Source organism: Pestalotiopsis fici (genome assembly GCF_000516985.1).
Source record: "Pestalotiopsis fici W106-1 unplaced genomic scaffold PFICI_Scf_6, whole genome shotgun sequence".
Taxonomy (NCBI): domain Eukaryota; kingdom Fungi; phylum Ascomycota; class Sordariomycetes; order Amphisphaeriales; family Sporocadaceae; genus Pestalotiopsis; species Pestalotiopsis fici.
Window position 1 is genome coordinate 2421009 of NW_006917096.1, and position 27773 is coordinate 2448781.

The window sequence follows — 27773 nt, forward strand, 5'->3', positions numbered from 1 at the left end:
GATTGATTCTTATCATGTGTGGCAATCGCCACATCGATTGGATAACCCATTCCAGGTCATGGTTCCCCTAGCCTTGCCATTGACAAGGCATCTCGTACCAAGAGAGGATTCCTGGCTCGAGATGGTTAGTATACGTTGCTAGATTGGAGAGTCGGGTGGCTCATTGTTAGCACGACGCTTACGATTGATCGATTGATCGTATACGATGTAGGAATTTGATGGTTGGAAGTTTGAGAAATCACTTGTGATGAAGATGGAGAGAGGGAAAAAGTAAACTCTATTGAACCACAGTCCAGGCTTGTGACTGATATACTACTCTCCAGGAGCGGGGTATTGAGGGTTTGTCGTCATAGTGTAACAAGACGCATCTCTTGTCAGCGACTATCGGAGTATGCGCATGGTGTTTGATCTGCATACTACTTCGGTATTACTGCTGTGGAATGTGTGGAATCACTGCCCATTGAGACATAAATGTGGTGCCCTCCTTCAGACTAGTCGTCGGTTAAATGGGCCAGGTTCAAATCAACGAGATATTGTTCGCTGAATTGTCTTTCGCGAGTGCCGCCTCAAGCCGCGACTATTTCGCATCTATAACTGGCACTAAGGCAGGCTGGGTAGCCCCGGTTGTACTCCTCGCCGAAAGCGTCGATGGTGGGGTCTTCTGAGAAGGCTGCAACACTTTGTTGGTGGTTTTGTTACGTGATTATAGAAGGTATCAGCAACTGTCATGGAACCGTGCTAGGCATTTACTGAGCTTGCAGATCGTCACAGCCATGGCGAGATCGGATGAGGCTGCTGCGTTTTTCGCAACAGTGTATTCAGCAGTGCGCGAGATACCAGAAGGAAAAGTCACCAGTTACGGCCACATTGCCAAGCTCATCGGCACCCGTGAGTATATCCCAGCATGTAGGAAAGGAAGGAATTATCCGCTCTGAACACTTCTCAAGCCCAGCGTCCACGCCAAGTCGGTGTCTGCTTAAAGCACCTCTCACACGATGCGGGCGCCCGCTTCAACAATGTGAATGTCCCATGGCAGCGGGTCATCAACGCGAAGGGGGCAATTTCTCAACGGTGAGCGTTACAACTACAAAACCGCTATTCTAGTCCATCTAGAAGCAAACAGTCCAACCAGAACTGACTCCTGATAGATCACAGCCTTCTGGAGCCCGCAATCAAGCTGCAGCCCTTCAAGCCGAAGGAGTCACAGTAGCTACTGGGGCTCTGGGAGAATTGACAGTAGATTTTGCAGAATATGGTTGGTTTCCGCGTTCGTTGCCGTCTGAAGAGGAATCAGAGCTGGATGACGATGATTCGGAATAGGGTCGCTGGCCATGAGCAAGCATTGATGTGTTGAGCATCAACTTCTGAAAATGAATATTTTCCACCCGAGCTGTTGCCGTGTCTGTCTCGCAAGCAATCTTCACTTTTCACTGAGAAACGATCGCCGCGATGCAGGATGAAATGACGTATTCTGTACTGTCTTTTCAGAGACTTGTCCGCGATCCACTGTTCGAAGATCCTTTGATAATCATGTGCGCTATTTTGAGCGGTATTTTTCCGTCGTGACACGATCTGGGCTTCCCATACTTCAACATGATCCAAACCAATCGTATCTCGAAAATTAGCCAGCTCAAGGACCTTAAGCTGCAAACCAGACTAGAATGAGGATGGGGATATTCAGCGTGTACATTATGGGATCACAGAAAGCAAGAGACGGCCTTGGCATGTCTTTACAATATTTTATTTATTCTCTATTGACACTATAGCAAGGAGGGCCAGATATTCGTGGCTTAGTTCCTGCAACCTAGATTTCAAAACTGGCAAACCTGTATTTTGCAACATGTGCACTATGCCCCTTTTAGTGACATGCCGATTGACAACTGCCTATCCAATGTGTTAGCATGGATGTATTTTGATGACAAATTCAAATGAATTGTGAATTGGGATTGATGTCAGATAGCGGTTGGACATTATTATCCACATGAAATTCAGAACAGGTCTGTGAACATGTATTTTCTCATCATGTAAAGGGAAGAACTGGGCCACGTAGGGTTGTGTTTAACGTACCATTGGAGCTGATCAATAATGCTTGTTGTGTTGTAACATCACTGGGACAAGTCATCTTCGGCCTTGCGCTTCTTGGAGGTTGGAGTGAAGAAGGCAGTCAAGGTTTGTTGTCGAGAATCAAACTTCGCACTGCCAATGCCTCCACGGGTCTTCTTCAAGCCATTAAGATGATCCGTCAGATTAGTACCTTGGATCACTATTGTCAGACGGCTCTGGTCAGCGGTGCAGTCAACAGTCGTGCTTGCACTTGACATAGGGCCCGAGGCTCGTACTTGAGCAGAGATATTCTCAATCTTCGCTTGAAGAACGCCTGTGTTGCTCCAAGCAGCGCCATATCTGTCCCCATCCGCAGAGGCCGTACTGGCTGTTGGAACAGGAAAATGGCTAACGAGAGCTTGCAGCAATACGCCGAGGATGATCCCATGTGCAACGACCACAACAGCCACCTTTTCGGATGCGTGCCGTTTCAACATGGGAGTGAGCTCCTTGTCAATGAAGCGGTCCACTCGAACCATCATGGCTTCACGGGACTCCGAGTCTGACTGGATGGAACCGTCAGCCCGGCCGTTGGAGAGCACACCGTACTTCACACCTTCTGCGGAGCCAAAATCCTTTTCTCGAAGCTCTGGAAGTTGCGCGACCGTGAGTTCGACATCCGCCTTTTTCAAGGCTGCCTTGGATCCACGTTGGGCGTCGGCAACCGCCTCGGCCGTTCGATAGGCTCGCTGAAGGTTGGAGGTAAAGATGTGCACGACAGGGCCGATGACATCACGGCGCGACACCAGATGGGCACCTAGACGTCGCGCCTGGAGTACACCGTGATTGGTCAAGGCAGAATCACGAGAGCCTGCGCTGCAAAAGCTGTTAGACTTGCTCAAGTGTGGGAGCATAGCAGACAGAGCTGCGGCAACTTACTAAAGACCAGCTACATTGTCAACGGACTCGCCGTGACGAATGAGAAGCAGATGCATTTCTGCAGCTCATGGTGTCGACAGACGAGCGATCACCTTCATCGCCCAGTTGAGAGCAGAGCTGAGCAACTGAGTGAAAGTTTTCAATGACAATGAGAAGAGTGGTTGAAAGGAAAGAAATTGCAACGAGGCTTGGAGCTTTTGAAGCTGTTTGCAGTCTGCTAAGGAAAAAAAAAAAAAAAAAAAAAGTGTGTAGTGGAGCTGCTATTACAAAGACTAGTGCTAAACAGAAGAAGGTCCCCCACTTTGTGCTTGCGGCGAAACAAAACTCCGTGGAAGCGCTGGCTTGAACTCTAGGTCCATAGGATGGTAGGCCCCGAGGTCCCGACTCCCGAGATCTAGGGCTCAGAATAGCTTAGACCGCTATATCCAAGGTCCTTAACTGCTAATCGTTAGGCCTCTGTCACGATGAATGGAATTCTCGGTTGCTAGCGAAATGGTGCAAGGCGATATTTGCCACATCTCTGTCGATTATCAAGCTATCTTTCATGTTGACAATGTAAGATTATGAACAAAATAATATCTTGTTACACACCTTATATCCCGTAATTTACTATCTTTCGAAGCAGACTCTACACACAAGGTACTTGCTCTGGTCTCTCAGCACCACGCTGTGTTCCGGCTACCAGTTCAGAGCCTGTAGAAGCCCCTACCAGGAACTGAGAGAGGCCGCTGTGCCAACAGTGTCGGACAATTTACAGGCACGTTCCTGCAGCGGCTCTGCTGACCAGTGGGGACAGTGTCCACTCGTCCCGTCGACCCACTGAGTGCCGCGAAAATCTGGGGAAATCTGGGGACTAGCGTAAGACCCTGAGTCGTATGGCCAATTCCTTTCGCAACGACCATAGCACGTGAGGACGACAATCAGCGGCCTTTCTTGCCCGTTTTATAATTATTCACAAGTATAAACATCTGCATTTCTCTAGATACCAATTGCATGCTCTCAATGCAGAGCCTCATGTAGTGGCAGATGAGTGACGGGAGTGCCTTGCAGGTCACTGTGACCTTGCTGAACCGATTATGGTACGATTCGCAACTGGCCCCCCGGACACCCTCTTTTTGAGGGGCATTTGAGTTCGCAGGTCTACGTCAATATTGTCTATTTACGCCTACTTGAGGCCCTCGAGTCAGAGTTCGGCACCAAATATGCCAGTTTTGCCCAGGCTACAGCAAAGCTTCCCCCGGCGGTGCGAAACTTGAGAGCGACGGCGAAATTAACACTGCCCATGTGAACGCATGTTGGCCCGTAAATCCAGCTCGAGATGAATGGCCAGCACACTTAGGCGCAACCTTGTATGCATAGATCCCTGGCAAGCGAATCGTATGATTGGCTTATCACACCATCTGCAACAATAGTAGGCAGGGAGTCGCCCATTGGACTGCCACCCAGGTGCCCATACCCCGCTCGCTTCCCACCGTCTGCATTTCCCCAGACGGGAAGTGGTGATGGATGGTGAGCTGATGGATGAATGGTCGAGGACGTGTGTTTGGGTTTACGTGTACGGCTTGAGGAAGGCGAGAAGGTAGGTGCCCTTTAGCCAACCGCCCCCTTATTTAGAGACATGCTTCTCCCCAATCCTTTGCCGTCATTCCGTTACACCAGCCATCTCCTCTTTCCATTCATCTTCAACTCGGTTCTTCCACTGAGTTTGTCATCGTATTTCATCTAGGACTTGATAATCAAACCTTCAAGTCTGTGAAAACGAAACCAGCCATTAATTGACTACAACGAGAGACACCGCTTGGGTCATCCTCAACACTGCTATTCAACGCAGTTTCTCCTCACTTTATCTTCTTCAATCCACAAAACATCTGTCATCATGCCCGTCAGAATCCCCAAGGCTGGAGCTACCGAGGGCGTCGCCTTTGCGACAGCTGGAGTCGTCGGTTTTGCCCCCTTTTACTTCATGCTTCCTGGTGCCGAGAGTCGTCTCGCATCACAAACACAAAAGTGGGCTCCCCGATGGGAACGCAACATCTCCTACTTTGCCCCGCCCGCCCAGCGAGTCGCTCAGCGCGTCGAGCCTCGTGTCTCCAAGAACGTGAAGAAGCTCGACGACAAGCTGCCCCTCGAGAGGATGGCACAGGGTGTTGACCGCCGCCTTCAGAAGGGCTTCGACCGCCTCCACCTTCACGACATCCCTAAATAAGCGAGAGGCTTTTATTTTCCTTGTATCGAGATAGCATTACACACACACTGGGCATATGTTCGTTCACCTTTCAGGTCTCGATGAAGACTGATTAACTTCTTCGAATCATGTACTGTCGGCGTGATGGTATATCGAGCAAGAAAGCTCTGGCCTGATGGATTTGGGAGGATAGATGTATACACCTAGCATTCTACATATTACCAATAAGACAAGATCTCTTTGTTCCAAAGTAATTTTTCTCAATATGCTGCATTTCGCACTCGACTCTGGCCATGTTCATTGTTATCAGTCGGTTATTATCCCCATCTTGTGTGGGTATCCCGGCGTCCCAAACCCCTGACACTCTCCAACTCCAGGCATCCTGCGCAATGCTGCCTGTTGGTCCTTGGGGGTTCACTGTAGTACACGTAACCTTGAAGTCAGTAATGGCAGCTCATCCACTTCCCTGCCACACCGATCCCCGCATCTTGATCAATTTCCAACGTCATTGTGCCCAAAACACTGCCGATTCCCGCAGTTGGACCTTTGCTGAGGTGTCGGAATGATAGATCCCGGCACTGGAATACGTCTATTCAGTCCACCATTTCACGAAATAGATGTACGATACCTAAATTTAGAAAAACAGTCTCAAAAATGTATTACTGGTCAATACAAAATTGCCTTGATAGCGAGTGGATGTCTGCGAACTTTCATGAGCAAAATCGTAAACCTTCCCACCAAGTATAATTCCCTCTCTCTACGAGCATTAGTGTTACCCTTGAATAGGTAGAGTTTCGTCGATCTCACCTAATTCTTTTGCAGATTCCTGTTTCCTTCTTTTTATCATTTCATGAGCAGATGCTAGAAATGCAAATTGCACTTCTGGCACGGTGTTACAGGTGGGACGCCCTGGGCTTCTATGGCCTTGTGGACAAGCATGCACAAAAGGAATGAACCAGTAGATAGATACACACTAAGGCATATATCAGTCAATACTGATCAATGCTATGCTGGTGTAGTATCAGCTAGCTGACTATATCTTGACTGCAACGCCAGTCTCCCCCAAAGATATTTCAATCACAGCTTCTCTCTAAAAGCCTCATGTATGCGAGGAAAAACCAAAGATTTAACACAGGTTATTGAGGATTACCAGAATTGCATCTCTCAGAAGCATCTTTGCAAGTATCGATCAAAAGATCAGCGACTCGGATATAGCGGTCGATAACTTGAAAAGGGGTGCTCATCTTATGAATGGACACCAAAGTTTGCCGTGACTTTATCAAGGAAACCATGAGTACCAGCCTGGCATTTTCGAGACAAATCAAGTAGCGTTAGGTCGCTTCAAGAAACTTGAGATGGGTATGGATAATTCTTGCCTTTCTTCACGCTGTTCTTTTTCACCTTCCCTGCCTGAATGCCTAGACACTGATGTTGGAACACGCCAGGCTCTCATACCGAGCTATGAACTTTGCAAGGACTTCCTAACGTGTTGGACATGAGCTTGATATTGCTTTTACATGTCTCAGAGTACAGCTACCTGAATCGTGACGGCCAAAGAATGGCTCATACAAGTGCTGCAGGTGATTTTATTCAAATCAAATAATGGTGCTGAGGGTTTCCCTTATTACTGTAACCCTTGTAAACCACGTTGCGTATAGATGAAATCATTAAAAGCGCCAACCTGAAAGCTCTCACTTCTTTCAAGGGCCGCAATGAAAAAACGTACATATACTCTTGGCGGGTACATCTTTGTCCTTGTGTATTGCGGCACCTTGGAGGTTGTGTTCTTCCTGTTTGTTCTACTGTTTGACACGTTTCCACGACGAGAGAATAGACGTTGATTCTTAGATTTGAAGAAGAAGAAAAAAGGCGTCCGAAGTCTCTGTTCAGTACTTCTAACTCAGTAAGCATTCTTAAAAGTAGTAGGCTGATTACATTAGGTATAAATGCTCTACAATCCATTATCCAAGACCGCGAGTAAACCATGACGTCGAACGAGAAAGACCCAGCCTTTGGCTTTGGGATAATTCTTGGCTTTTCACCACATACTATGCTCGCCTTCTTGTTCCAAGCACTCTCCAGCGGATTGCTCTTCAATTATCGTCATTTAAATGCCGTCTATATCTATTTTAATACAGTCTTTAGTCAGCGTGCGAGAACAAACATTCCACCATGAATTCAGGCAGGGACAATCAGGTAGAGGAAGGCCAGGAGATGACCATCAATATATCTAATGCTTGACAAAGCGGACGTATCCCTTTCTCAAGAACCAAATGCTCAAGTTGGAAAGGTTGAAAGGAAAGCATAAGATGTCTACCACCAAACCTTTACTTGCAATCAACACCAATAAATTACATTGCTCGAGCCTTTGATAGCAATATGGAATCGACTTCTCATCAATGCCAGTGGTTCGTATCAAGAATGTCTCGAGAATACCACTGGCTGCGGCATCAAGTCCAAACTTGGTGTAATGTGCTTTCCACGAGACATCTTCTGATATATTAAATTCTTTTCCATCTACCGCTTGTCAAGGCACAAAAGTATGCCAAGCTCCAAACGTGGACAGTTGTCCAAATTGGAAGCCAACAATGTCCCGGTTTCCATCCAACTCACCTATCTTGGAGACAATTGGCAGAGCTTGGCGTTCGGAGAAGCCTCGTGTGGAATAGTGGTTTGCATCCATGGGATTCAACATGACCATGAACGTGATGGAAACAAACAACAGAGACTGGTGGACGCGGTGTTGCGTGATACCTGCATTCTTTTGCCAAGCGTGATGGAAACTCGTGCGCGAATCAGCTACTTCTTCAGCACTAATGGCGCAGCAGCCCCCAGCCACGATTGGTACGTTTTACACCACTTGGACCATGATTATGAGTGACGATAGTTGGAAATGGAAAATGAGATATCCGTGATGCCTGATGTGCTATTACTTGTCTTTTGCTGTCCATGGCTGGGTGCAGGCTCGTAGGTCTACGGCTTCCCTGGTATACTAGAAGACATGGACTGCTCCAGTGTGTGCGGAAGTGAACCCACGCAGCGGAAGCTCGGACTTGAAAATGCTCCATCCAGACACCGAGGGGGACCCATTCTGAGTGGTCTGCCCGGCGACAGCGTGGATATAAGCGTGTGTTTGTGACTCGTGTTATGCTGTGTTATTTGACGGTTGTGCGCCAGCTGCTCGTGTTCTCGGCAATTTTTTTCTTGTGACATTTTGCACGAGTACATACGCAACAGATGGAAGATGTCCAGGCAAAAAGGAAGAAAAGGCTTCGGAGATGATTGCCGAAGTCGGCGGAGTCGGTGGATACATTTGGCCAGACTTACTTGCATTATTCCGTATTTTGCTTTTAATCCAGAACAAGAGAGTCAATTGATAAGGTCGGCAGCATCTTCCCAACTGAGTTGAGTGGGCTGTTTTTAGCTGTGGATATATTGTGTTTTTTTTCGAAGGTTGGGCATCTCTTGGCATCGTTCATAATCACAGGACAAGTACCGAAACGAACACAAAATACCTAGATTAAAAAAAACCTTGAGAGGGGTCACGGTGTCAAGCGGGCTTTTTGTGCCGCCCACCTAGAGGTGGGATAGGCGGTATGTGGGCTTAATTTTTTTTTTTTAATCCCCTGTGAATGGGTAAATGCTCGGGACAAGTTTTGGGGGGGAGGATTTTGGAGGGGCTTTTTCTTGTTCAAAATGTACTACAAAACATGCACTAGATGCCTACACTACTGGATCGGCGACAAGGGTAACCAAGAATTAGGTACCTTGACTCACTAAATAGCCAGTAAGTAGGTCAGTGTACTGGCCTAGTAGTCGTTCTAGTGTAGGTGAACACCATGGCGGGCAATGGCGGGGTGTCCAAAGCGCCGCCATTGGATTTCTGCCATCACATTTTCTAGTTACTTACCTTGGGTAGTAACAAGTTGGAACTGCAGTACTGTACCTACCAACCAGCCAGACCACGGAGACCTACCACCTACTTCGATCCCTGGGCCCGGGCCTGCAGCAAATGGTGTCCCGCCGATCAGTCAAAATTGTCGTTCAGGTATCTGGTGCATCCCGAGTTGTCCCCTTCATTATTCCATACCGGGTCGTGACCGTAGAGTCGCACCAAAACAACTCAACAAAGAAGATCAGATCCGAGGTGCCCCAGATGGATCGCGTATAGACCAGCAATCAGCCTCTGCAGGCCAATTGCAATGTCGCAACAGCCACAGTCGGCCAAGCGCATGCGCAGCAACACGTCCAACAACGAATTCACCCCGCAGACTGCTCCCGCTCTCCGTGGACGCCCATCACAGCTCGACGCTGCCGCCGCTGCCAGTGTGGCTCTTTACTCGAACTCGGTCAACGTCTACGACAGCAGTGCCTTTACCACGATCCCTTCTACCCGCCAGGACGTTGCCTACGGTTCCTACGTCGCCGCTGCCCCTCAGCATAGCGACTACCCCGCCGCCGCGGCCGCCTACGCTGCTGCTGCTGAACCGTACGACCCGCACCCGCACGCGAATAGTTACATCATAGCACACGGTCTGCCACCACCCGCCGACTACAATCCCCCGTACGGCGGCTACTACAGTCCAGATCTCGGCCTTGCCAGTATACAAAATGGTTCCTATTCCCCCGTGACCGCCCGCCATTCCACCTCGGTCGGCCCAGACTCTTACTCCCCGTCACCTATACCGACCAGCAGCACCGCCACCTCACTCTCTGACATTCAAGCTCATTCCGCCGCCGCCGCCTCTGCTGCCGTACAACATAGTTTGTCACAACAATTTGAAGATGTCTATGGCACGCAGCCCGTCTCGCATTCATCTGCACATCATCATCACCATGCCCAGACACTGTCCTATCCAGATGCCGCAGTAGTCAATTCCCAGTACACCCCGCCGACCGACTCGGTGATCAACTCGCAGTACAACGCACCAACTCCAGGCCAATTAACCCTCGATGGCCATCATCACAGTCCAATGCCCTCTAGAGTAGATGAGCAAGAGGACAGTGATGAAGATGCCCAAGGAGAGACGGCCGACGAAGCTGATTTGAGCGAAGTATGCAGGGCTTTTTGTTCACACCGCATAATCCAGACTAACCGTGTTCACCCAGATACACCCCAGTCCTGTCTCTACGACGAAACCTGTACCCAGCCTTAAGAGGTACACCAGCGACGAGACCTCGACCTCGAAATCCTCGGAGACAAAGTGTGCCTGTAAAAAGGGCCGAGGCAAGAAAAAGGCCTGTACATCTTGCGCTTGTAGCAGGTATGGACGAAAATGTGGTAAACACTGCTCTTGTGGCACAGCCTGTGGAAATCCGTTTCAGGACCTGAGCACCTTTTTTGGCCCACCAACCAAGTTTCCAAAGCCCTGCGATGCAAATCCTTGCTTTGCCACTTGGCTCTCGAACCAGCCGAATATCGAAGAGCTGGATCTTGACCTGATGGTGGACATGCTATTGTACGACGATGCTTCATGGGCATCACTCAAGAAGCAGACCAAGGCTTTCAAGGACTGGGAGGACAAATGGCTCAAGGCCAAGAATGCCAAGTCCAAAAAGCTCAAAGAAGACCGTGAGCGCCTGGAATTCGAGCTGCTGCGTGGTGCCCTGGGAAACTGCAATTCGGATGATTTCCATGGCTTCTGGTACAGTTTCTGCCGGGGCCAATGGGTGCCCATGGACGACTGGGAGCATTGCCGAGAGTGTAAGAATTGTGCCCCGAGCAGTGACTGGCACTGTGAGCAGCATAATCGGTGCACGTCAAATGGCACCTGCGCGGAATGCGCAGCAGCCAGCACGCCGTACTCCGAGCTGTCTCCCTACCCGGTTACTGCCTGAGGAAACAAACACTCGCCAAGATACTTGAGCCATACTCCCACCTCGCCATGGGAATGACGATATAGAGGAATGAATGAGGAGTTTTACGGAGTTGATTGTGTTATTAGCATATTATATACCAAGCATTTGGTCGGAGTAAGGGAGGTAAACAAGTATGTTTAGACGATTCTGGGTAAAACTAAATCCATCACTGCTTTTGATAGGTACCCTTCCAAGGCCGAACCGGATACGGTTGATGGGAAGAGGTCATAGAAGGTACGCGACGATATGAGAATCCGATTCGATCTGATGCTTTCCGTGTTCAAAATCTTGAAGTGTATACAAGAGCACTGTATCTCACCATGTCAGACAAAGCATTCGGTTGTTTGAATCCATACAAGACCGGCATCCCGATAAGCAAAAACAACATGAGTCGGAACCAAGGGTATATTGAGGGACCTGCCGTATTGGTCTTGATGATCCGCCAAGGTCTAAACTAACAAAGCAAATACAAAGCCCAGGATGGTGATTGCCACGCCGCGAGGGCTCAATTTAATACCATTACTCGTGTTGGGCGTTTGGCTGCCCGGAGTGGTAACATTGGCTCGAACACAGGCCACTGTGATGTGGTCCTCCGCCACCATCTCATCACCGGCTCCGTCCGTGTGGCCCCAGGTAATGATGACGGGATACGTGGTCGAGGCAAACCTGTCGTAGCCCGACTGGTCGCTGGGGGAATCCATTGCATCCGAGATGTACGCAATCTCGTGTCCGACGAGCAGGTCGTCCCCAAAGCCAAAGCCCGACGTATACTCGTCGCTAGGGAACGGGCATCCGGAAGCCTCGGCGTCAGTCATATTCCAGAGCGAGACGCACTGCCCACCGGCAGCCAGCTGCGGTGCTTCCGCAAACAGCCTCTTAATATTGTCTATACACGTGTCGCTTAGTAGCCCCGAGCACATGCCATTGCCATTGTCACCCGAGATGCCGCCGGCGCCAAAGACGTTGACACATCCAAACCACGAGTCTGCGTCGGCGTTGAGATGCTGCACGCCATTACTGTCTTGCTGGACCAGCTCGGCTGGTGGGTGAAGTTTGATGCCAGCGGCTGCAATGAATTTGTCGCCTCCATGTGCGGTCGGCATGCTGGCTGACACGTCCATCTCGATCTCCCATCCGTCCATCATGCTGCCTGGGTAGGCCACTGTCGCATTGGGTCCGGCGATTGGGTATCGTCCCGTGGCGTTGGGACGGTCGAGGCTGTCGGCCAGGACGCCGAACTCTACGGCGTAGTCTGGATCCGCATCCGGGAAGATGATGTTACCGAACCGCGTGCCCGCTGCGGCCGCGGTGGAAAGGCAAGCGTAGGAAAGATATCTCCGTATCGACATGTTATGAGTTTTTGTTGAGGGTATGAATATTTTTGAAGGGATAACAAGATTGGCGTATACTACAGCCCTGAGGAATCTAGATCAGCAATAACTCGTGGTCGGTTCAAAATCACAAGACTCATCATCCTTATTTAATGCCTTCCTGAAAGCTATCCTCGTGCTCACAAAGCAGGCGAAAAAAAAAAAAAATCTCCTCGATCGTTGCAATGACGTCTTTGCGTGTCCCACAGCGCTGCTCTATTTCCATCTCTTACTTCTTGTAAAGATCGTCGTCAGCGAACAAACACATGTCTAAAACGAGAACCGCCTTATGGTGCCAAGACTGTTATGTGCCGCACAAAATCCCAGCATCAGCGTGCACAACATTAGAAGGAATATCACGGGGACTTTGCTGCGCCCTAACCGGGACAGCCACCTCAGCCCTGTTCCCAAAACCCATCTGACTTGGATGACAGTCATGATATTATTTTATTTTATTTTTCATCTTGGGGTCCGCCGAGCCTGAAGTGACGTCGAGTCTCTTTCCAACGTCAAGCAGAGGATTATGATACGGTAGCAAACGAGTCGACAGGACAACGTACACACGAGTCATGCGCCTGAATGATTGTCACACAGCATCTAGTCATACAATTTCAGTTTCGATCGTCATTGGGCCTGTAGGGGACAGATGCCGCGTCGATGACTTGTGTTTAGTTATTTCTTACCACATTCCAGGCAAAGATTATTGGAAAATTCGTCGTCTGCCGTGTCTCTGGCATGAGAAGTCACAAATGTAATACACTGCCTCTGTGAATGTCCGAGTTTCTCATGACAAATGCAAACCATAAGGCCGGATTGGGATTGGCTGAGAATGTTGTCGATGTATTCGTGTTTTGCAATCTTGCTCAATCATTTATAGTACTCCAAGGTGGTATAAACTTTGCATCCTGGGTCGTTCCAGATTGAAAGAGGTATATGGCACTTGTAAGAGAGCAAGATCAGCTGCCTCATTTCACCACAGACATTCTAGGACTCACGGGAGCTCAATTTTACTGTGCTTGGAAGAACATCGCGGCCATGGCCTCGTCTGTCTCTCCCGAATGTCATGGCACCTGCAATGCTAAATCTCCCAAGGCAAATTAGCACCATCAAGAAGGGCAGGGACATGTCACGACTAACGGTCTGACCGATGGGGTGGCACTCGACAAAGGCAGCACCACTCAGAGAGGTTGCTCCGTACGGACGAGGGTATACAGCCAATACACCGTGGGCGGTCGGTGGACATACGGCCTCGCAACGTCTCCCGACTCCTCCTCCTCTCCAACCACTATTTCCTGCTTCTTCTCGACCCTCCACAACACTCGCGGGTCAGGGAAGCCGTCTGGGACAAGGTTGTTGTTGTCGTCGTCGTCGTCGAAAGCTGGAGAGTCTTTCCTGCTGCTGCTGTTGTTGATATGGCTCGTCCCCAGAAAGTCGAACCGATCGTCCGAGTAGGAAAGACACAACCAGCGCGCGACCCTGGGCCTGGCCAAGGCCGCGAGGTGGACGGCAATGACGTGGAGAGGGTGCACATAACTTGAGCATGGCACCACTGTCGGCACCTCGAATTCTGGGTAATCTGCCAATGATACCGCAGTTCGGTGCAGAGGGAGACAGAGACGGTACGGCAGGTCGACTTTCACGTCATCGGCGCAGGCTATGCAGTCGCTCGTGCTTTTGTCTACAATAACATCAAAAAAGCCTGGTGCTGCTTCCTTGGCGGCATCATGGCCAAGACGGTCTGTTGCCGGCCTCAGCATGGCCACGGAAGCCGGGGCGAGCAAGTCTGCCGTCTTCCAAATCATACTTGCGTGATCACCACCGTTATTGTCGCGGCTTCTACGCAGGGCTTCCTGCTCGACGCATTTCCGGATGGCGACCTCGGAGTAATCCACATTGACGACTTGCTCGCCATGCGTCACCAGACTGCGTAGGTGAAACGACAAGTCTGACGAGCCGCAGCCAATGTGCAGAAGTCTCGGGTAATACGCAGTAGCAGCAGCAGCAGCAGTCTCGCCGCACGTCTCGAGGGCGTCACGGACCGGTCCCGTCAGCGCATCGGGAGGCAATAGCCACTCAAAGTGGTTCTCTTTTGTGAAACGTTCGTCCCAGTATGCTTGTGTTCCGTACGATGGTGGCATGGCTTTTTCGTTCCATGGAAGGAGGCCACGGCCGTATGGTGTGTTGATGGGCTGGCCAAACCAGGCCGGAGCAGAGCAAGGGAACGCCTCACATTTTGTATCAAAAGTCTCTGTTTTTCCCCGTATTATTAATGCATTGATCCTGAGCGGTTTTTGTCTATAAATCTTTTTGCAGGGCAGTGCCAACTAATGATCTGTTCATCGGTGGAGCTTTGGGATAGATCGTGTCTTTCATCGCGATCTTCAACGCGAGTCATTTAGTCTGTAGAAACTCAAAGAACCTGGATCCATGCGAGCCTTGGCTTGGGCCACATTGAGCCGTATGACGGGTAAGTTAATTAGCTACTAGGTGGGCATAGATAAGTATATGGTCACGGTTCAGAGTGTAATGCAATAGTCACAAGTGAAAAATTGACCTGTATTGATTAAAATTTGTTTCGTACTTATGATTATAAATGTGGATGTCCGCCATTTCAATAATAACACGAATATGAGGAACAAGGTACTTGGGATCCAGACAAGCAATTCAGATATCAACCCGATCTAAAAATGGATTGAGCATATCCAATATACTTCTCCATAGATGCACAAACCCAACTACGAGTAAAATGCCCATGATGGCCCTGGTCCGATTATCAAGTAACAAGAAATAATCGCCAGCGCAAAACCTCGCTTGGTCTCTTTACACCATAAAACGCCAGAGGAGCCTTCTGTTATGTAGGCTCCCATCTGTCTCCTTTCATTTTACGACACGAGTCCCCTTCTCAGCTCAAGAAGCCTCTCTGCGCGTTCCTGTCCTGCTCACTGCTGTATGCCTCGAGTCTCACGGCGACAAGCACACATTCGACTGCACTCTTGCCTCCTTGCGATGCTTGTATCTTGAGCCTCCACTGGCCCTTTTTAATCACCCACTCCCCTGAAGATGCGGTGGGGGCCGCCTGTCCCGCGGGAGTAATGTCGAGCCTCCTCCGCTTTCGCGGATTCCCAAACAGACCGCTCATGCTGGACGCGGGACTGTCGGACTCGCTCATACCACGACCCATGGACGAATGCGAGGAAAACGGCGCCGGGGGCATTTCGTCTGCGTCAGCGGTGTGGGTGGGGAAGACGCTGCCGTCGAGCTCAATGTACGCATCGGGCTCAATGGCGATGCGGACCAGGTCCTCGCTCAGAGCCGTGTGGCCCGGGGTCGGGGGCTGGCTGCCGGCGCCGCCCCGGGCCATGAGCAGGCCCAGCGGCTGCGTGGTGGGCGGCAGGTTCAGCTTGGCGGCAATGACCTCGAAGAGCTTGGCGATGCGGGCCTTGATCTGGCCAAAGAACTCGGCGCGCATAATGTGCGTGTGGATCTTGGTGTTCTCCACGCCGATTTCTAGAATCAGCTCGTGCGGCGCGTCATCCACAAACGGCCTCGCATAGTTGATCCAGCCCGAGACCGTGGCGGCGGCTGCTGCTGCATCGCCGCCATGGTGCATTGGCGTTGAGACCGGATCCGGCGCAAAGGAGATGCCGGACTTGAGAATATCCTGGATGCGCAGCACAATCTCGCTGCGGTGCCTCGCCTGGTTGAAGCTAATGTGGTGGGGTATGAGCCGCTGTTCTAGACCCTTGAAGTTGAAGTAACGACAGTCTCGGAGTAGGCTTGCGCGGTGCTCCTCGTTGCGTATGTGTACGGGATACCCCTTGAGCAGATTCACGAGATCTGCAAAGATGTCTGCTGAGCGGTTTCTAACGGCCGGCGGCTGGATGGATGGTGGCCGGATCAAACCCTCGCGGTTGAGACCGGGAAAGATCTCCTCGGGCGTCGAGAAGAAGATGGCATAGCCAAGCGAGAAAAAGTTTGGGCTATTACCGGGTCCTTGGAACAGATCACGCGGGATCTGGAATTCCCGATGACCAATGGACATGAATATACTCTCCTCGTAAAGTTGGGACATTAGCTTGGGCAGCGTGTAAAACTGCGCGTCTGCAAAGAGACGCACGAAATGGGTGCCACTGCGTGGTGCAACATGGTAGCCTTGGAGGTGCAAGGAGATGTCCTTGAATGTCTCTGGATCCCGATCAATGTAGAGTGTCCTGATGGCACTGCAGACTTCCTCGCCATTCTCCTCGGCAGTTTTGATCTGGCACAAGAAATATTGCGAGAAGTATGAGGGCGCTAGGTTGAGTCAGCATGGACTTGACGTCAAAAGAGTTGGGGCTGACAAATGCGTATGATAAGATCAAACATGCGACTAGGTGAGTGGGGATACTATACGACAGCGACAGCCTCCACGGCAGAATCACAGAGGGGAGACAAAAGGCACGGGGTTGGGTTGCGGAGTAGAAGGAGTGTTGTGAGTTTAAGGAAGTTTGATGTATACACACCGTCTGACGAGAGTGAAGCACCAGAGAGCTTAAAGAGCTCCGATCCTATCTGAATCGGAAAAACGCGCTCGTGTGGGAGAATCTTGGGAATCTTGGAGATGAGCTGCGGATGCGACGGGGGCAGATGGAATCTCGAAAAGGCCGAAGAGGCTTCAGATACGTTGGTTTCGCTCATTTCTCCTGCTGCCTCGCTATGTGCGACTGAGGCATGATCCCATGAGACCTCATGCAGGTGGATCTGATGCTCCAGTCAAGGAGTAGGCACAGTATTGTAGCCAGCAAAAGCGTCCTTCCTCCAAGTGCCGACCGGAGGGGAAGCTATGTGAGAGCGCACACACACAGAAACCCAAAAGATCCACCACCAGTAGTAGTGAGATGTATGATTGATCTTGGACTCGTTCTTTGTTGAATGACAATGGGTGGGTGTAGCTTAGGCTATGGGCCTTTGGGGGACTTCCGATTGAAATTGTGTCGTTGCTTACTCACTCCTTCACTGCTTTCCTTTTCCAGAGTGAGTGAGTGAGTGTGTAAACTGTGAGTGAGCGAATGAATGAATGAAATACCTCGAGCATCTCATTGGATCGCGGGCGCCTAGGAAGCGAAAAGCCGCTGCCAGGTACTGGACACTTTGGGCTTTTAAACGCAGACGCATTGACCAGCCAGCAGCCAGCCTCCAGCACCCAGTTGCCCAATTGCCAGGCTGCGGGTCCCCCTGACTCGGGGACAGCCGAATCTAGAGTATATTTATAATATGACAAAGTGTGGTACACTCAGCTTACTTGAGCACAGCCGAATTGCCACACCCCTGGATTTTCTACGTGGAAACACCAACACGGATTCCCAGCTTGGCCATGTCGGAGAATATTGCCGCGTATTATACATGATCATCAAGAAACGCCACGCAATGCGGCTCCTCGTTACTCTATAATCCTTGTCTGTATTGTCTGCACACACACACATGGTCATAGTGGCAGTTGTCGCCACGTTTACTTATTATAACACGACATCACATTCATCAGCTTGCATACTGTTGAGATACAAATCCAAGAAGGGCAATTCACGCGTAGGTATTTGGTAAGAGAATTACGGGCAGCGCTTGGCGCCCCTGGTTTCATTAAAATGACAATTGTAAACAAAACTTATTCCAACACCACCAACTCCCCAGTAAATATGTACAAAAATCGCAATTGGTATCACACGGGCAAGGAGTTGCCTTTCAAAAAACTCCCCCTCCAACGCCGATGTAAATGCCAATCTTTTTGGTCCCCGCTAAAACAAGCCATGATGAACAAGGAACTCCCAACGCGCAATGCAGAAATGAGTCTCAAACGCTTCCTTCCCACATCGTCTATAGGACGACAATCATTCATCATACACAACTCATACTGACCAGGTATTCTTCTGTGATTGTCAGCTCTTGCCCTGTGCCGCCCTGCCGGCTGGAGCGCTGACGTCCCTACGTTCACCGTTTCCAGTCACCATCTGCCTTCGTGGTGTTGCTGCCCCTTGAGCTGCGCTCCGGGCTCTTCCTCGACGTTCCCTTATTTGCGCCAATGCTTGCTCGCGTGTCATGGTGGGCGTCATTGCAGGATTGTTTTTATCGAACGACGGCTCTCTCGAAGGCTCTCTTGACGGAGCTCGTCTCCCGGTTATGGCGTAAGTTTTGGAATTTGTTTTCCTGTCCTCGCGAAGCGGGACTCGGGTTGTTGTCGTAGTGGTTGTGTAGTGACCGGCAGGTTCTTGCGCTTGGACGTCCTCCTGCGATTTCCTGAAGCTGGTGCGTTCAGGCTCGACCGACTCGGCACGATCGTTCTGGTCGAAATCTGCTTCCGAGGCAGGGTAGCTTCCTGGTGTCGTCGGAATGTTGAAGACCGGTGCGTTTCCTTCGTTCTCATCCTGGCGCGGCGCGTTGAGCAGCGAAAGGAGAGACGTCCGTTCCTGTCTAATCATGGCAAAAGTAGGCGGTTCCACTGATGGTGTGCGCGAATAATGCGCAGGCGGTGGTACTGCATCAACGGGTGTTGGAGGTTCAGCCGACGAGGGCTCCTCATCAATTTGCATGGCTTCCATCTCCGCCTGTGACATTGTGCGGAACGTGCCCTGTTCTGGGAGGAAAACCATGCTTCTTCGTGGCTGCTTTGCCCTCTTGGGCTGCTCCTCTAGTTGGAGCATGTCCTGCACCTCTGTAGCTGGCGAGGTAGAACCAGAGCGGTGAATGACAGTTTCTTCGGGCGGTACAGATGACCGGGATGATCGGAATGGGGTACTGTCGTGAGGCTTTCCAAGGATCGCAAGATCGGCTGGGTCCAGGATGGCTACAGGATCCGGCCGAGATCTGCGCGATGAGCCCAGGAGACTGCGCCTCATGGAGGATGAGGATGATGATGATTTGGCACAAGCGCACGTCTTGAGGTGGCACTCTGCCTCGAGGAATTCTAGATATTCTTGGGTACGGTTGGCTCTTTGCCTCTCCCATTGCCATAGTCGGGTCAGTTCTTCAATCTCAGCCTCACTAGCAGCAGATGAGACAACATCTACACTGGCCAGCGGCGCTGCCTCCTTCTTGGGCGATGAAAATTCATCGTCGCTGTCCTCGGGCTGCGGTAGGGGCAGGCGGCCTTCAGCAGCAATTCTGGCAACTTCTTCGTTGTGTGCGAGTGTCTTGAAAGCATCACGCTCCTGCTCAACGACATTGATGCGTTGCACTGCCTGTTGCAGCTGCTCTTGTAGTGTAGCCAGTTGATGCCTGGAAGCAAAAGCCTCTTGCTCTCTGGCTTGGGTCCTCTCCTTTTCGCGTTCGAGGATTTCTTCGGTGGATTGTGCCGAGGCACTCGTGATCTTTAGCTCTTCTCTCGCGGCTTTGAGCTCTTCTTGCAATTTGACAGTGGTGGATTGCGACTTGAACGTTTCCTTGCGAGCGCGTCGTATCTCCTTCTCCCATAGGGCTTGAGTATGCGAATATGTCTCTTTAGCGCGTCCATAGTTTTCCTGTTGAAAGGGGGGAAGAGATCAATGGTCAGCCAAGAAACGCGTAAAATAACGACGAAAGAGGAGCGGGAACACACCATGACAGTTTCCAATCTCTCGCCAACTCTTCTCTCCCTCTCCTTGCCCTCCTCGATCTGTTTGCGCAGCAGTCGCGCCTCCTCTCTGAAGCGGCGCATCTCACTCTCGGCCTCCTCGCGACCGAGCATGGCGCGCTTGAGTGCGGCGTCGGCCGTCTTGCGTTCGAGCTGCTTGGTCATGGCGGCGGCAGTTTGAGGTCCGAGGCGCGACGACATGTTATTGAATTGCTGAATCTTATCATGTATGCTACTATCGCGATGATGACCGGAACGGGTCGGAGAGACGTTTGGCTCTCGTTGTTGGTTTACGCGATCTGGTGTTGCTGGCAACAATGGTGTTGTTGGTGTGCCGGCGCAAGGCGAGCCCGGTAGGCTCTCAGCGTCCATGGTGAGTGATGGGTAGTGGAGACGTCTATTTTTCCTCTCTCAATCGGGGTGGAGGAATAATGGCCGACGGTCAGTCTAATCTGTTTCTTGGTGTTTCTTTCCAAAATCGACGTGTTAATAGACTTTCCAACATGTGCGTCGTTATTTTTTGGTTTTGATGTATTGAATATGTCTGTGTGTATGTATTGGTTTGCGACAAGGTGCAGATTGGGCAACTCTTCTCCGGTCTTGCTTAGGTAGTAAGTAGGTAGTGGATGGGGGGCGGCGGCGCACCGTCTCTTGAAATTTGGAGATCATGAATTGTGGATCTGCTCCGCTCCCTGTTTATCACCGTTTCCAGGTCAACGCAGTACTAGCCCAGCGTCCCACCCATGCCTTGGCCCAGGGCTGTATGTTTTGTGGGGCTCGCTAATACCCTGATGTACGGAACCCTCTTGTGGAATGAAATGCTGACAATCGCTTAAAATCTGTCTTCACGTCATTTTTAATATTGCCGTGGAGGTTTGACTAGACACCAGTCATTGAACATGGACACATGGCATAAGCATTCAGTTTCCTCTGTCTAATTTGTACAAGAAACTGCCAAAAGCGCGTGACACCGTGCCACGTACGTACAAGCAAACAATTGTCCGAGTAAAAACCTCCCGTCATGTTTCCCCGCGTGCACTTCGCGACTAGGCTAGGCGATACTTGATTCAAGCGTAAAACGGACGATTCCGCTCATGTGGTTTGACCAGAAGAGGATACCGGTACCCTGAACCCATGGACAGCATTTGATGCGATCATTGGTGCAGCATGTATATATCAAGGGTCGTGGGAGGCTAGCAAGTGGAACCATCAACAGACAATAGTCAACATGTTATCTACAACCAACAATATACAGACAGATCATGAGTGTTCATGCTGCATATACGTCACTAGCAAACAAGGTCTTTGGTGGAGTACATTTCATGTTGCATTGACCATGGTACACTTATTATGAAGAAGGCGCCATTTCTCAATGCTGGGAATACCATCGATGCATGGGCAAATAGCAGTACTCTTAATGGTGTTTGACTTGGTAGCCACAATGTTGTGTATAAGTCAAGGACAAGCTATAGTGATTAGAGTGTATAAGCTTGTAAGCTTGCTAATGTGATTTGAGATGTTAAAATGCCAAACGTGAATAGCACTCTTACCCGAGAAGACTCACAAATCGACCTGAAATCGCTCAAGTGCGGCACAATTTCAGGCCTAGACATGCTTCAAGCGACCCAATCCATCTATACAAAACTTCAACCCATTGAACAAATTTCATTAGTTGCACCATCTAACATTCTCTCGTGACCACTGAGATTGAGGCTTTCGACACCATTGTTTAGCTCAAGGCAGGCCTTACAATTATAGCAGTGGACAGGTCCTGTACAGCAGGATACTACTTCGTATTACCATTGCAGCTCATTGAGCGTCCATTGGTGCATTCGATGCATAAGTAAAGTAGAAATATCATTTATACTCTTCGATTAACGAGATTGCAAGAGTGGAAGGCTGCACTACACCTGTCTTTTCTCAACTTGAATCGAGAACAATCGCTCGGTGATAAGAAGTGAGTTTCCCGCTACATTATCATTCATGCCCCGAAGGACATGAAATTGTCGATATACCGACCATTATCACCTCCAGAAGTATTGCTATGTGGTGTCAATTACGGTGTTTCACCCATGAATGAATAAATATTGTATTGGCTAGTTTTCCTCAACACGCCAAAATACACCAACCGTACCACACCATCTCCTGTCTTCCATCTGCCGGGCATACTCTAAATTTGGAATAAGCAATATGCGTAACACGGCACGTGAACCATTTGAGTTACAGGACGCAAAGCTGCAGCCAATACATCGCTTGAAGTGAAAATGGACGACCAGCACCAGCATGCACAGCGCAGAGCCACAGACAAACAGGAGGAAGTAGTTCTGAGAAGGGATGGAAGAGGGGAAGGAAAGAATAATACTGACGAACGCAAGATATCTCGTAGATATTTACCATACAGTCCCTTTCAATTTCGTATAGTCCCCCCTAGAGATAACCGTTACTCAGGTTCCCATCAATGACCCCCAAGAACACCACTCCAGCCACCACGGTAAACCATAGCGCAGAAAAGCTTCCCAACGTTTTCTGGACTTCGTACAACACTTCAAAGCGTCTGTATATAGCCTACATCAAGTCCATGTGAAAATAAGCAAAGCCGGAGCTGCAGTACTCTGTACAATACAGTAGTCCAGACGGCCACGTGCTTAACGTTTACAAGGCGCAGGCGACAGAGGCGGCAGCAGATAACGATGATGGAAAAAAAGAAAAGAAAAAGAAAGCATCACCCCGCCACGCAGCCATGACACCTTAAAATTCAATAACAGGCGTGTCAAAAACGAGTTTCCAAAGTCTCCCGCCTCCGTCCATGCATGAATATATAAAAAGCAATTGCATGACGCGCGAGTGACCACCACCGAGACTTGCAGTTGGAGAGCCAAAGGAGCTGGGCCTCCTCCTTGGAAAATGGCGGGCACGCGCCTTAGAATCCCTTTTTGGCAGAGATTCGGTCGATGAGGGTCGTAAGTGTACCTCACGTCTGCATAATACATCACCATCAAGGAGCAAAATGTGTATTACTGGTATTGATTTTATTTGTCTTGAGTTGTCGACCATGGCCGAAGAGAGAAAGTACGGTAAGAATGAAAGTAGCTAGAGAAGACGCTACAGTTACAGTATTTTCTGTTGCGCACAAGATAGACATCGGCAAACTCTTTGGTTTCCGTTCATTCATGAAAAATAGGTAGTAGACACCTCAAGCCCAACTGAGAAGCAAAGAAACGTTGTTAGACTTTCATAAATGACCCACTCCTTTCATCTCTCTTCTTCTCCCATGACAGTAAATGGAATTATTTGTTGCCCATGCCGTGGGCCCGAATATGGCTCCGAACCGGAACGCCTTGTGCTGCGAAGTGTGTAAAGTGGCAAGAGGTATAATGGTAAATGACATATGCACAGGGGAAAAAAATATGAAGTAAAGAAAGAGCCTCCGTGAGAGTGGCGACCAAGTCCTATGGTGGATCATGATACGCCAATGATAGATACAGTCGTCGATTGGGACGATTTACCGCGTAGAGCCAATGGCACTGATACGGGCACCGGATGGTCGGTGGATCAAGTCATGCTTGCTCAGCAGACCGGGCTCGTGAGAGACAGTCTCATTGTCGCTGCGCTCAGCCAAGCTTTCCTCGTCATCCTCAACGATCTTGGTAGGAATATCGCTGTGGGTCATGTACTGCTGGCTGCTGCGCTCCGGCGTCGTCATGGTGGAAGCCATGGACAGAGCAGTGCTGCTTCTGTTGGGAATCAGATCCGGGGTGGGAGGAATGCTGGAAGTGCGTCCAGAGGGGTGCAGCAGCTGCTCGTCACCCATTTCTGAAGAGATGGTGGACTGGTCCTCGCTGTGGGCGATGGACATGTTGCTAGCCCGACGCGAGTTGGTGCGGGGCTCAATATCGGCATCGTGTGCCAATTGCAGGCTCTCCACGGCAGCCTGGCATTGCTCAGCAATGTTGCGGATGATGTGGGCAATAGCATCCGTCTTGTCCTTGAGGTGACGGTCGGACACATCAAGGAAGGACAGGCGCTTGTTGGCGTCAGAGGCGCGGGTCAGGGTCTGGCCAAGTCGCTCATCGGCAGCGGAAACGCCTATACTTGTCAGTTTCATGTCAATCAATTGTTTTGCAATCAACGTACTGTTGTTGTTCTCCTCGGCATTCTCCTCGTCAAATCCAGCCTCAATCTCCTCGCTCAAGTCTTCGGGCTTGGTCAAGGAGTGTACGAGGTGCTCCATGTGGTGGGATTGACCGCCAATCAAGCTGCGCAGGTGCAATACGACGCGTCTGGCCTCATCGCGCTGGCGCATGATGGTCGAGTTGGTAGCCTGGAGGGCGGCCAATTCCTTCTTGTTGCGCTTGCGCTCTCTCTCGAGCTCTTCAGCAATCTCTTGCTGGAGAACCAGGGCCTCAAGAGCATCGTCTCTCTGCTTCTCAGTACCAGAAAGACGGACAGAAAGTCTGGCATTGTCATCCTTCTGCTGGTCGATAAGGCCACCGAGACGGCGGTTCTCACGCTTGTGGTTCTCGATCTTGATCTTGAGATCTTGAGTTTCCTTGGTGAGCTGCTCAGCAAAGGCCTGGAACTTAAGGAACTGAGTCTTCCAGCTCTCGAGCTCTTCAACAAGGTAGTTGTTACGCTTGGTGACCTTGGCAAGCTCTGTCTCCATACGGCCCTTCAGGTTGATGAAATCCTGCCAAGCTTCCATGGCGTCACGAGAGTACTGGTTGCGCTCCCGAACGATTTCGTTCAAGTGTCTCATAGACACCTTGGTCATCAAGGGCTTCTTGACTGATCCACCGAAAACGGCCTTCAGGCCGGTGTTGCGGCCCAACTTCTCGCAAACGTGGTCCATTACAGACATGATGGCATCCTGGTTCCACCACTCGGGGTCCTGGACAGACTCGACTTCTCCGCGCATGACAATGATCTGGCCGGCCGGGACTAGCTTGCCACCACCATAGGCCGAGCGGAGATGTGTAGGAACACCGGACGGGGCAACATCGCCATTGAGGGCCTGAGTCAAGCGAGTCACAAACTTATTGCGCTGGCTGGGGCTCAGAGCAGTCGGCGGGCTGGAGGTCAGGACAAAGTTGCGGTCCAAGTCCACGACAAGAGCATCAGAAGGAGCTGTGAAAAGGGATCTACACTCTGCAGTAATACCCAGAATGTAAGGACCGGGCTCCTGGACGAGCTCAGTAGCGTGTCTGGCATGCACGACAGGAACATAGAGACCACTCCACTCGTACACTCTGACGCAGAAGCGAACAGTCTCGGCCGCCATCGTAAGCATGGCCGGGTAGTGACTGACAAAGATGATGCGTCGCGTAGGAGAGATGGCGGCTTCAATGACACCGACAATGTTAGGAATGGACAAGCAAGCCCAAAGCGGCCACATGGCAAAGTTTTGGAAGCCAGTTGGCGAGGAAGGGAATTGGTAGCAAAGGGCGTAGTCCTTCATGTCGATTCGGACCAGATCGTTCAGGCGAGGAGCGGGGAAACTGAGAATCCTCGAGACTTCCTCGGCGTGGAAGAGGTTCGTGGCTTTGTTCCAGTGAATCCACATGCCGCGCAGGTAATCTCCTAGAAGATTGTAAAGAGGATATCTCGAGAGAAATGAGAGACAGTAAGGAATCCAGTAGGTCTCGTCCGTGTTGTCGTAAAAATCGGGCTCGGTTCGCTTCCTCAGATCTCGGATCGTTTCGGCCCTCTTCTCGTCGGCTCGGGACCAAACACGCAGACAAATACCGTAGAGCGTGTGCGATGAGTCCTGCTGAAGAACAAATGCGTGGTGCACGCAGTGGGGTTGGCTGCGACCGGTGCAGATCTCGACATCGTGAGGGAAACAGGCGCGCATGGCAGCATGGAGGGAACGAGCGATCTCGTTATCCTGCTCCAGCCTTGGGCTGCTACCAAGAATCTCGGGAAGCCAAAATTGACCAACAGCGCCCTTCATGTGCCCAATCTTTCCCTGGGCGGGAGTAGGAGCCTTAACCCATTGTGACGGCTCACGTCCAACACCGCAGACCATGTACGCATGGGTCAAGGTCTTGGGCGTCCTTTGCTGAGGCTTGGATTGGAGCTGGGAGGGGATCGGCTGGGTGATACGGGAATGCAGAGAAGAGGTCCTGCTCGGGATGATCAAGCTGTTATCCTGATCACGAGTGCTCGGCCGGCCATCCCGATCGCTGGTGCGCGGCCGGGTGAAGGAGGAATGTGCGTGCAGAGAAGGCGCCATATTGCCAGAGTTGATCGATCTATACGCAGCTTTCCTATGAATAGTTTATGGTTATTGGTTCCCGGGGTTTGGGGTAGGTATGTTCGAGGGATTTCGAGTGGTAGGTACGGCAGGCTATAATGCCGCCAATACAATGGTATTTTAGTAGTAGTTAAAAGAAAAAGAAGGGAAAAGAATGTTAGTTGTGTAATGGTCTATGCCACTTTTTTCGATTGTCGTGGAAGCAACGAGTGCCCAGAGCTGCCTCGTTTTTCTTCTTCTTGTCCAGACCTGAGGTAGGCCGTGACAAGCAGCGCGTCCGAGCTGAATCGCTAGAGGTCGCGTCTTTTTGCGTCCAATCGATCTTGGGCAGAGGCAAGACCGAAGAGACAGCCGTCAACTGCTTCACACGAAGTAGAAGATGATACGGCCGTGGGAGTGTTGGGTGAACGCTCGAAGGAAAGGAAAAGGAAAAAAAGTGAAATTAGAAAATGGAGGACCCGGCGTAATAGAAAAGGAAGCGGCTCTCCGAGACCAGGTAGGGTATGAGAAGGGGGATAGTACTGGAGGGAGGCAGGCAAGCAGACAAGGTAGCAGAGACAGGAGAGAGAGATGTGCAGGTATGCAGATATGCAGGCAATGCTGGTGGGTGGTGGTTCCAACGCCGGCGGTAGCATCCACAGGCTACCTTTAGTTTAGGTAGAGTAATGTAGGTCGCAACGCTGGAGGGGTACTAGCTATGCGGTAGCTTCGCTCTTCATGCAAGTACTCTCGCTCAGTATGTCCTGTACTGTAGTGCTGGCTGCAGCACCAGAAGCACAGGCAGACAAGACGGTCGGAGGAACCTCTGGAATTCTCCTGCTACATGCACATGAGAGCCCCAAGACTTTTCACCCTTCTCTCTCCCTCTCTCTTTCTCTCTCTCACTCATCAACTCATCATTCTCTCTACTAATGCAGCTAGGCTTGGGGAAATAAGAACCTGGGTCGGTGGAGGTAGAGATCAAAAGACGAAAAAAGAGCGTGCGGACGCTGGTCGCTGCCAGGGGCGAGGTCTTGGTGTGCCTGCACTGTTGGAGGGGCATCAGGGACATGGGGTCGACGTAGGGGAACCAGTCGTGTCTTGGCGTGCGCAAGGTATCCAGTACGCTGTGCTGGCCGCTGGAACCGTCCCCGTGGCACCTTGTCTGCATGTCCACAATACCTCGACGTCGCTCAACTGTCGCACGCGCGCAATGCACCTTGGCTACACCCGAGCCGGGGGTTTTCATCTCGAGCACGGTAGCACTCTCAACCCTTGGTGCATATCGAGCTCTCCCTCTCCTCTTCCCCCTGCTCTCCTCAATCTTGGGCTTGCTCCACCATTCCAGGAACTGACAACCTTGGACGAATCACGCACCTCAGACACTGGCATGGGCTACGCCGAGTGTGGGGCAGCGAGGGCATGCTGGAGGGGAGGCAATTTGCGCTCCCGAGCGATGCCAGGAGGGATTATTATGATTATGATTATTATTTCGTTGATGCTCACATTTAATTAGTCTCTGTGATATTATGGGATAGATGAAGCATTTTGTTTGGGCTCTCA

General features: G+C 50.6%; 9 protein-coding genes across 9 annotated transcripts; 3 read left to right on the top strand and 6 right to left on the bottom strand.

Annotated features, from left to right (window-relative positions):
* Positions 1-773: 773 nt before the first annotated feature.
* PFICI_09189 (uncharacterized protein) lies at positions 774-1320 on the top strand (the record flags this gene model as incomplete). Its single annotated transcript, XM_007837770.1, has 3 exons — positions 774-888; positions 948-1071; positions 1149-1320. The coding sequence occupies 3 exons, from the start codon at positions 774-776 to the stop codon at positions 1318-1320; spliced, it is 411 nt and encodes a 136-aa protein (XP_007835961.1).
* Positions 1321-2105: 785 nt separating this feature from the next.
* Positions 2106-3038, bottom strand: PFICI_09190 (uncharacterized protein; the record flags this gene model as incomplete). The annotated part of the gene is made up of 2 exons (XM_007837771.1): positions 2106-2919; positions 2983-3038. The coding sequence occupies 2 exons, from the start codon at positions 3036-3038 to the stop codon at positions 2106-2108; spliced, it is 870 nt and encodes a 289-aa protein (XP_007835962.1).
* Positions 3039-4858: 1820 nt separating this feature from the next.
* PFICI_09191 (uncharacterized protein) lies at positions 4859-5188 on the top strand (the record flags this gene model as incomplete). Its single annotated transcript, XM_007837772.1, has 1 exon — positions 4859-5188. One exon carries the CDS (start codon positions 4859-4861, stop codon positions 5186-5188), a length of 330 nt encoding a protein of 109 aa, XP_007835963.1.
* A 4181-nt stretch (positions 5189-9369) lies between these two features.
* Positions 9370-11005, top strand: PFICI_09192 (uncharacterized protein; the record flags this gene model as incomplete). Its single annotated transcript, XM_007837773.1, has 3 exons — positions 9370-10221; positions 10277-10409; positions 10473-11005. 3 exons carry the CDS (start codon positions 9370-9372, stop codon positions 11003-11005), a joined length of 1518 nt encoding a protein of 505 aa, XP_007835964.1.
* Positions 11006-11475: 470 nt separating this feature from the next.
* On the bottom strand, positions 11476-12375 carry PFICI_09193 (uncharacterized protein; the record flags this gene model as incomplete). The annotated part of the gene is made up of 1 exon (XM_007837774.1): positions 11476-12375. The coding sequence occupies one exon, from the start codon at positions 12373-12375 to the stop codon at positions 11476-11478; it is 900 nt and encodes a 299-aa protein (XP_007835965.1).
* A 1199-nt stretch (positions 12376-13574) lies between these two features.
* PFICI_09194 (uncharacterized protein) lies at positions 13575-14534 on the bottom strand (the record flags this gene model as incomplete). Its single annotated transcript, XM_007837775.1, has 1 exon — positions 13575-14534. One exon carries the CDS (start codon positions 14532-14534, stop codon positions 13575-13577), a length of 960 nt encoding a protein of 319 aa, XP_007835966.1.
* Positions 14535-15298: 764 nt separating this feature from the next.
* PFICI_09195 (uncharacterized protein) lies at positions 15299-17073 on the bottom strand (the record flags this gene model as incomplete). The annotated part of the gene is made up of 2 exons (XM_007837776.1): positions 15299-16689; positions 16899-17073. 2 exons carry the CDS (start codon positions 17071-17073, stop codon positions 15299-15301), a joined length of 1566 nt encoding a protein of 521 aa, XP_007835967.1.
* Positions 17074-18308: 1235 nt separating this feature from the next.
* Positions 18309-20350, bottom strand: PFICI_09196 (uncharacterized protein; the record flags this gene model as incomplete). Its single annotated transcript, XM_007837777.1, has 2 exons — positions 18309-19886; positions 19964-20350. The coding sequence occupies 2 exons, from the start codon at positions 20348-20350 to the stop codon at positions 18309-18311; spliced, it is 1965 nt and encodes a 654-aa protein (XP_007835968.1).
* A 3130-nt stretch (positions 20351-23480) lies between these two features.
* Positions 23481-26210, bottom strand: PFICI_09197 (uncharacterized protein; the record flags this gene model as incomplete). The annotated part of the gene is made up of 2 exons (XM_007837778.1): positions 23481-24064; positions 24113-26210. 2 exons carry the CDS (start codon positions 26208-26210, stop codon positions 23481-23483), a joined length of 2682 nt encoding a protein of 893 aa, XP_007835969.1.
* Positions 26211-27773: the final 1563 nt, after the last annotated feature.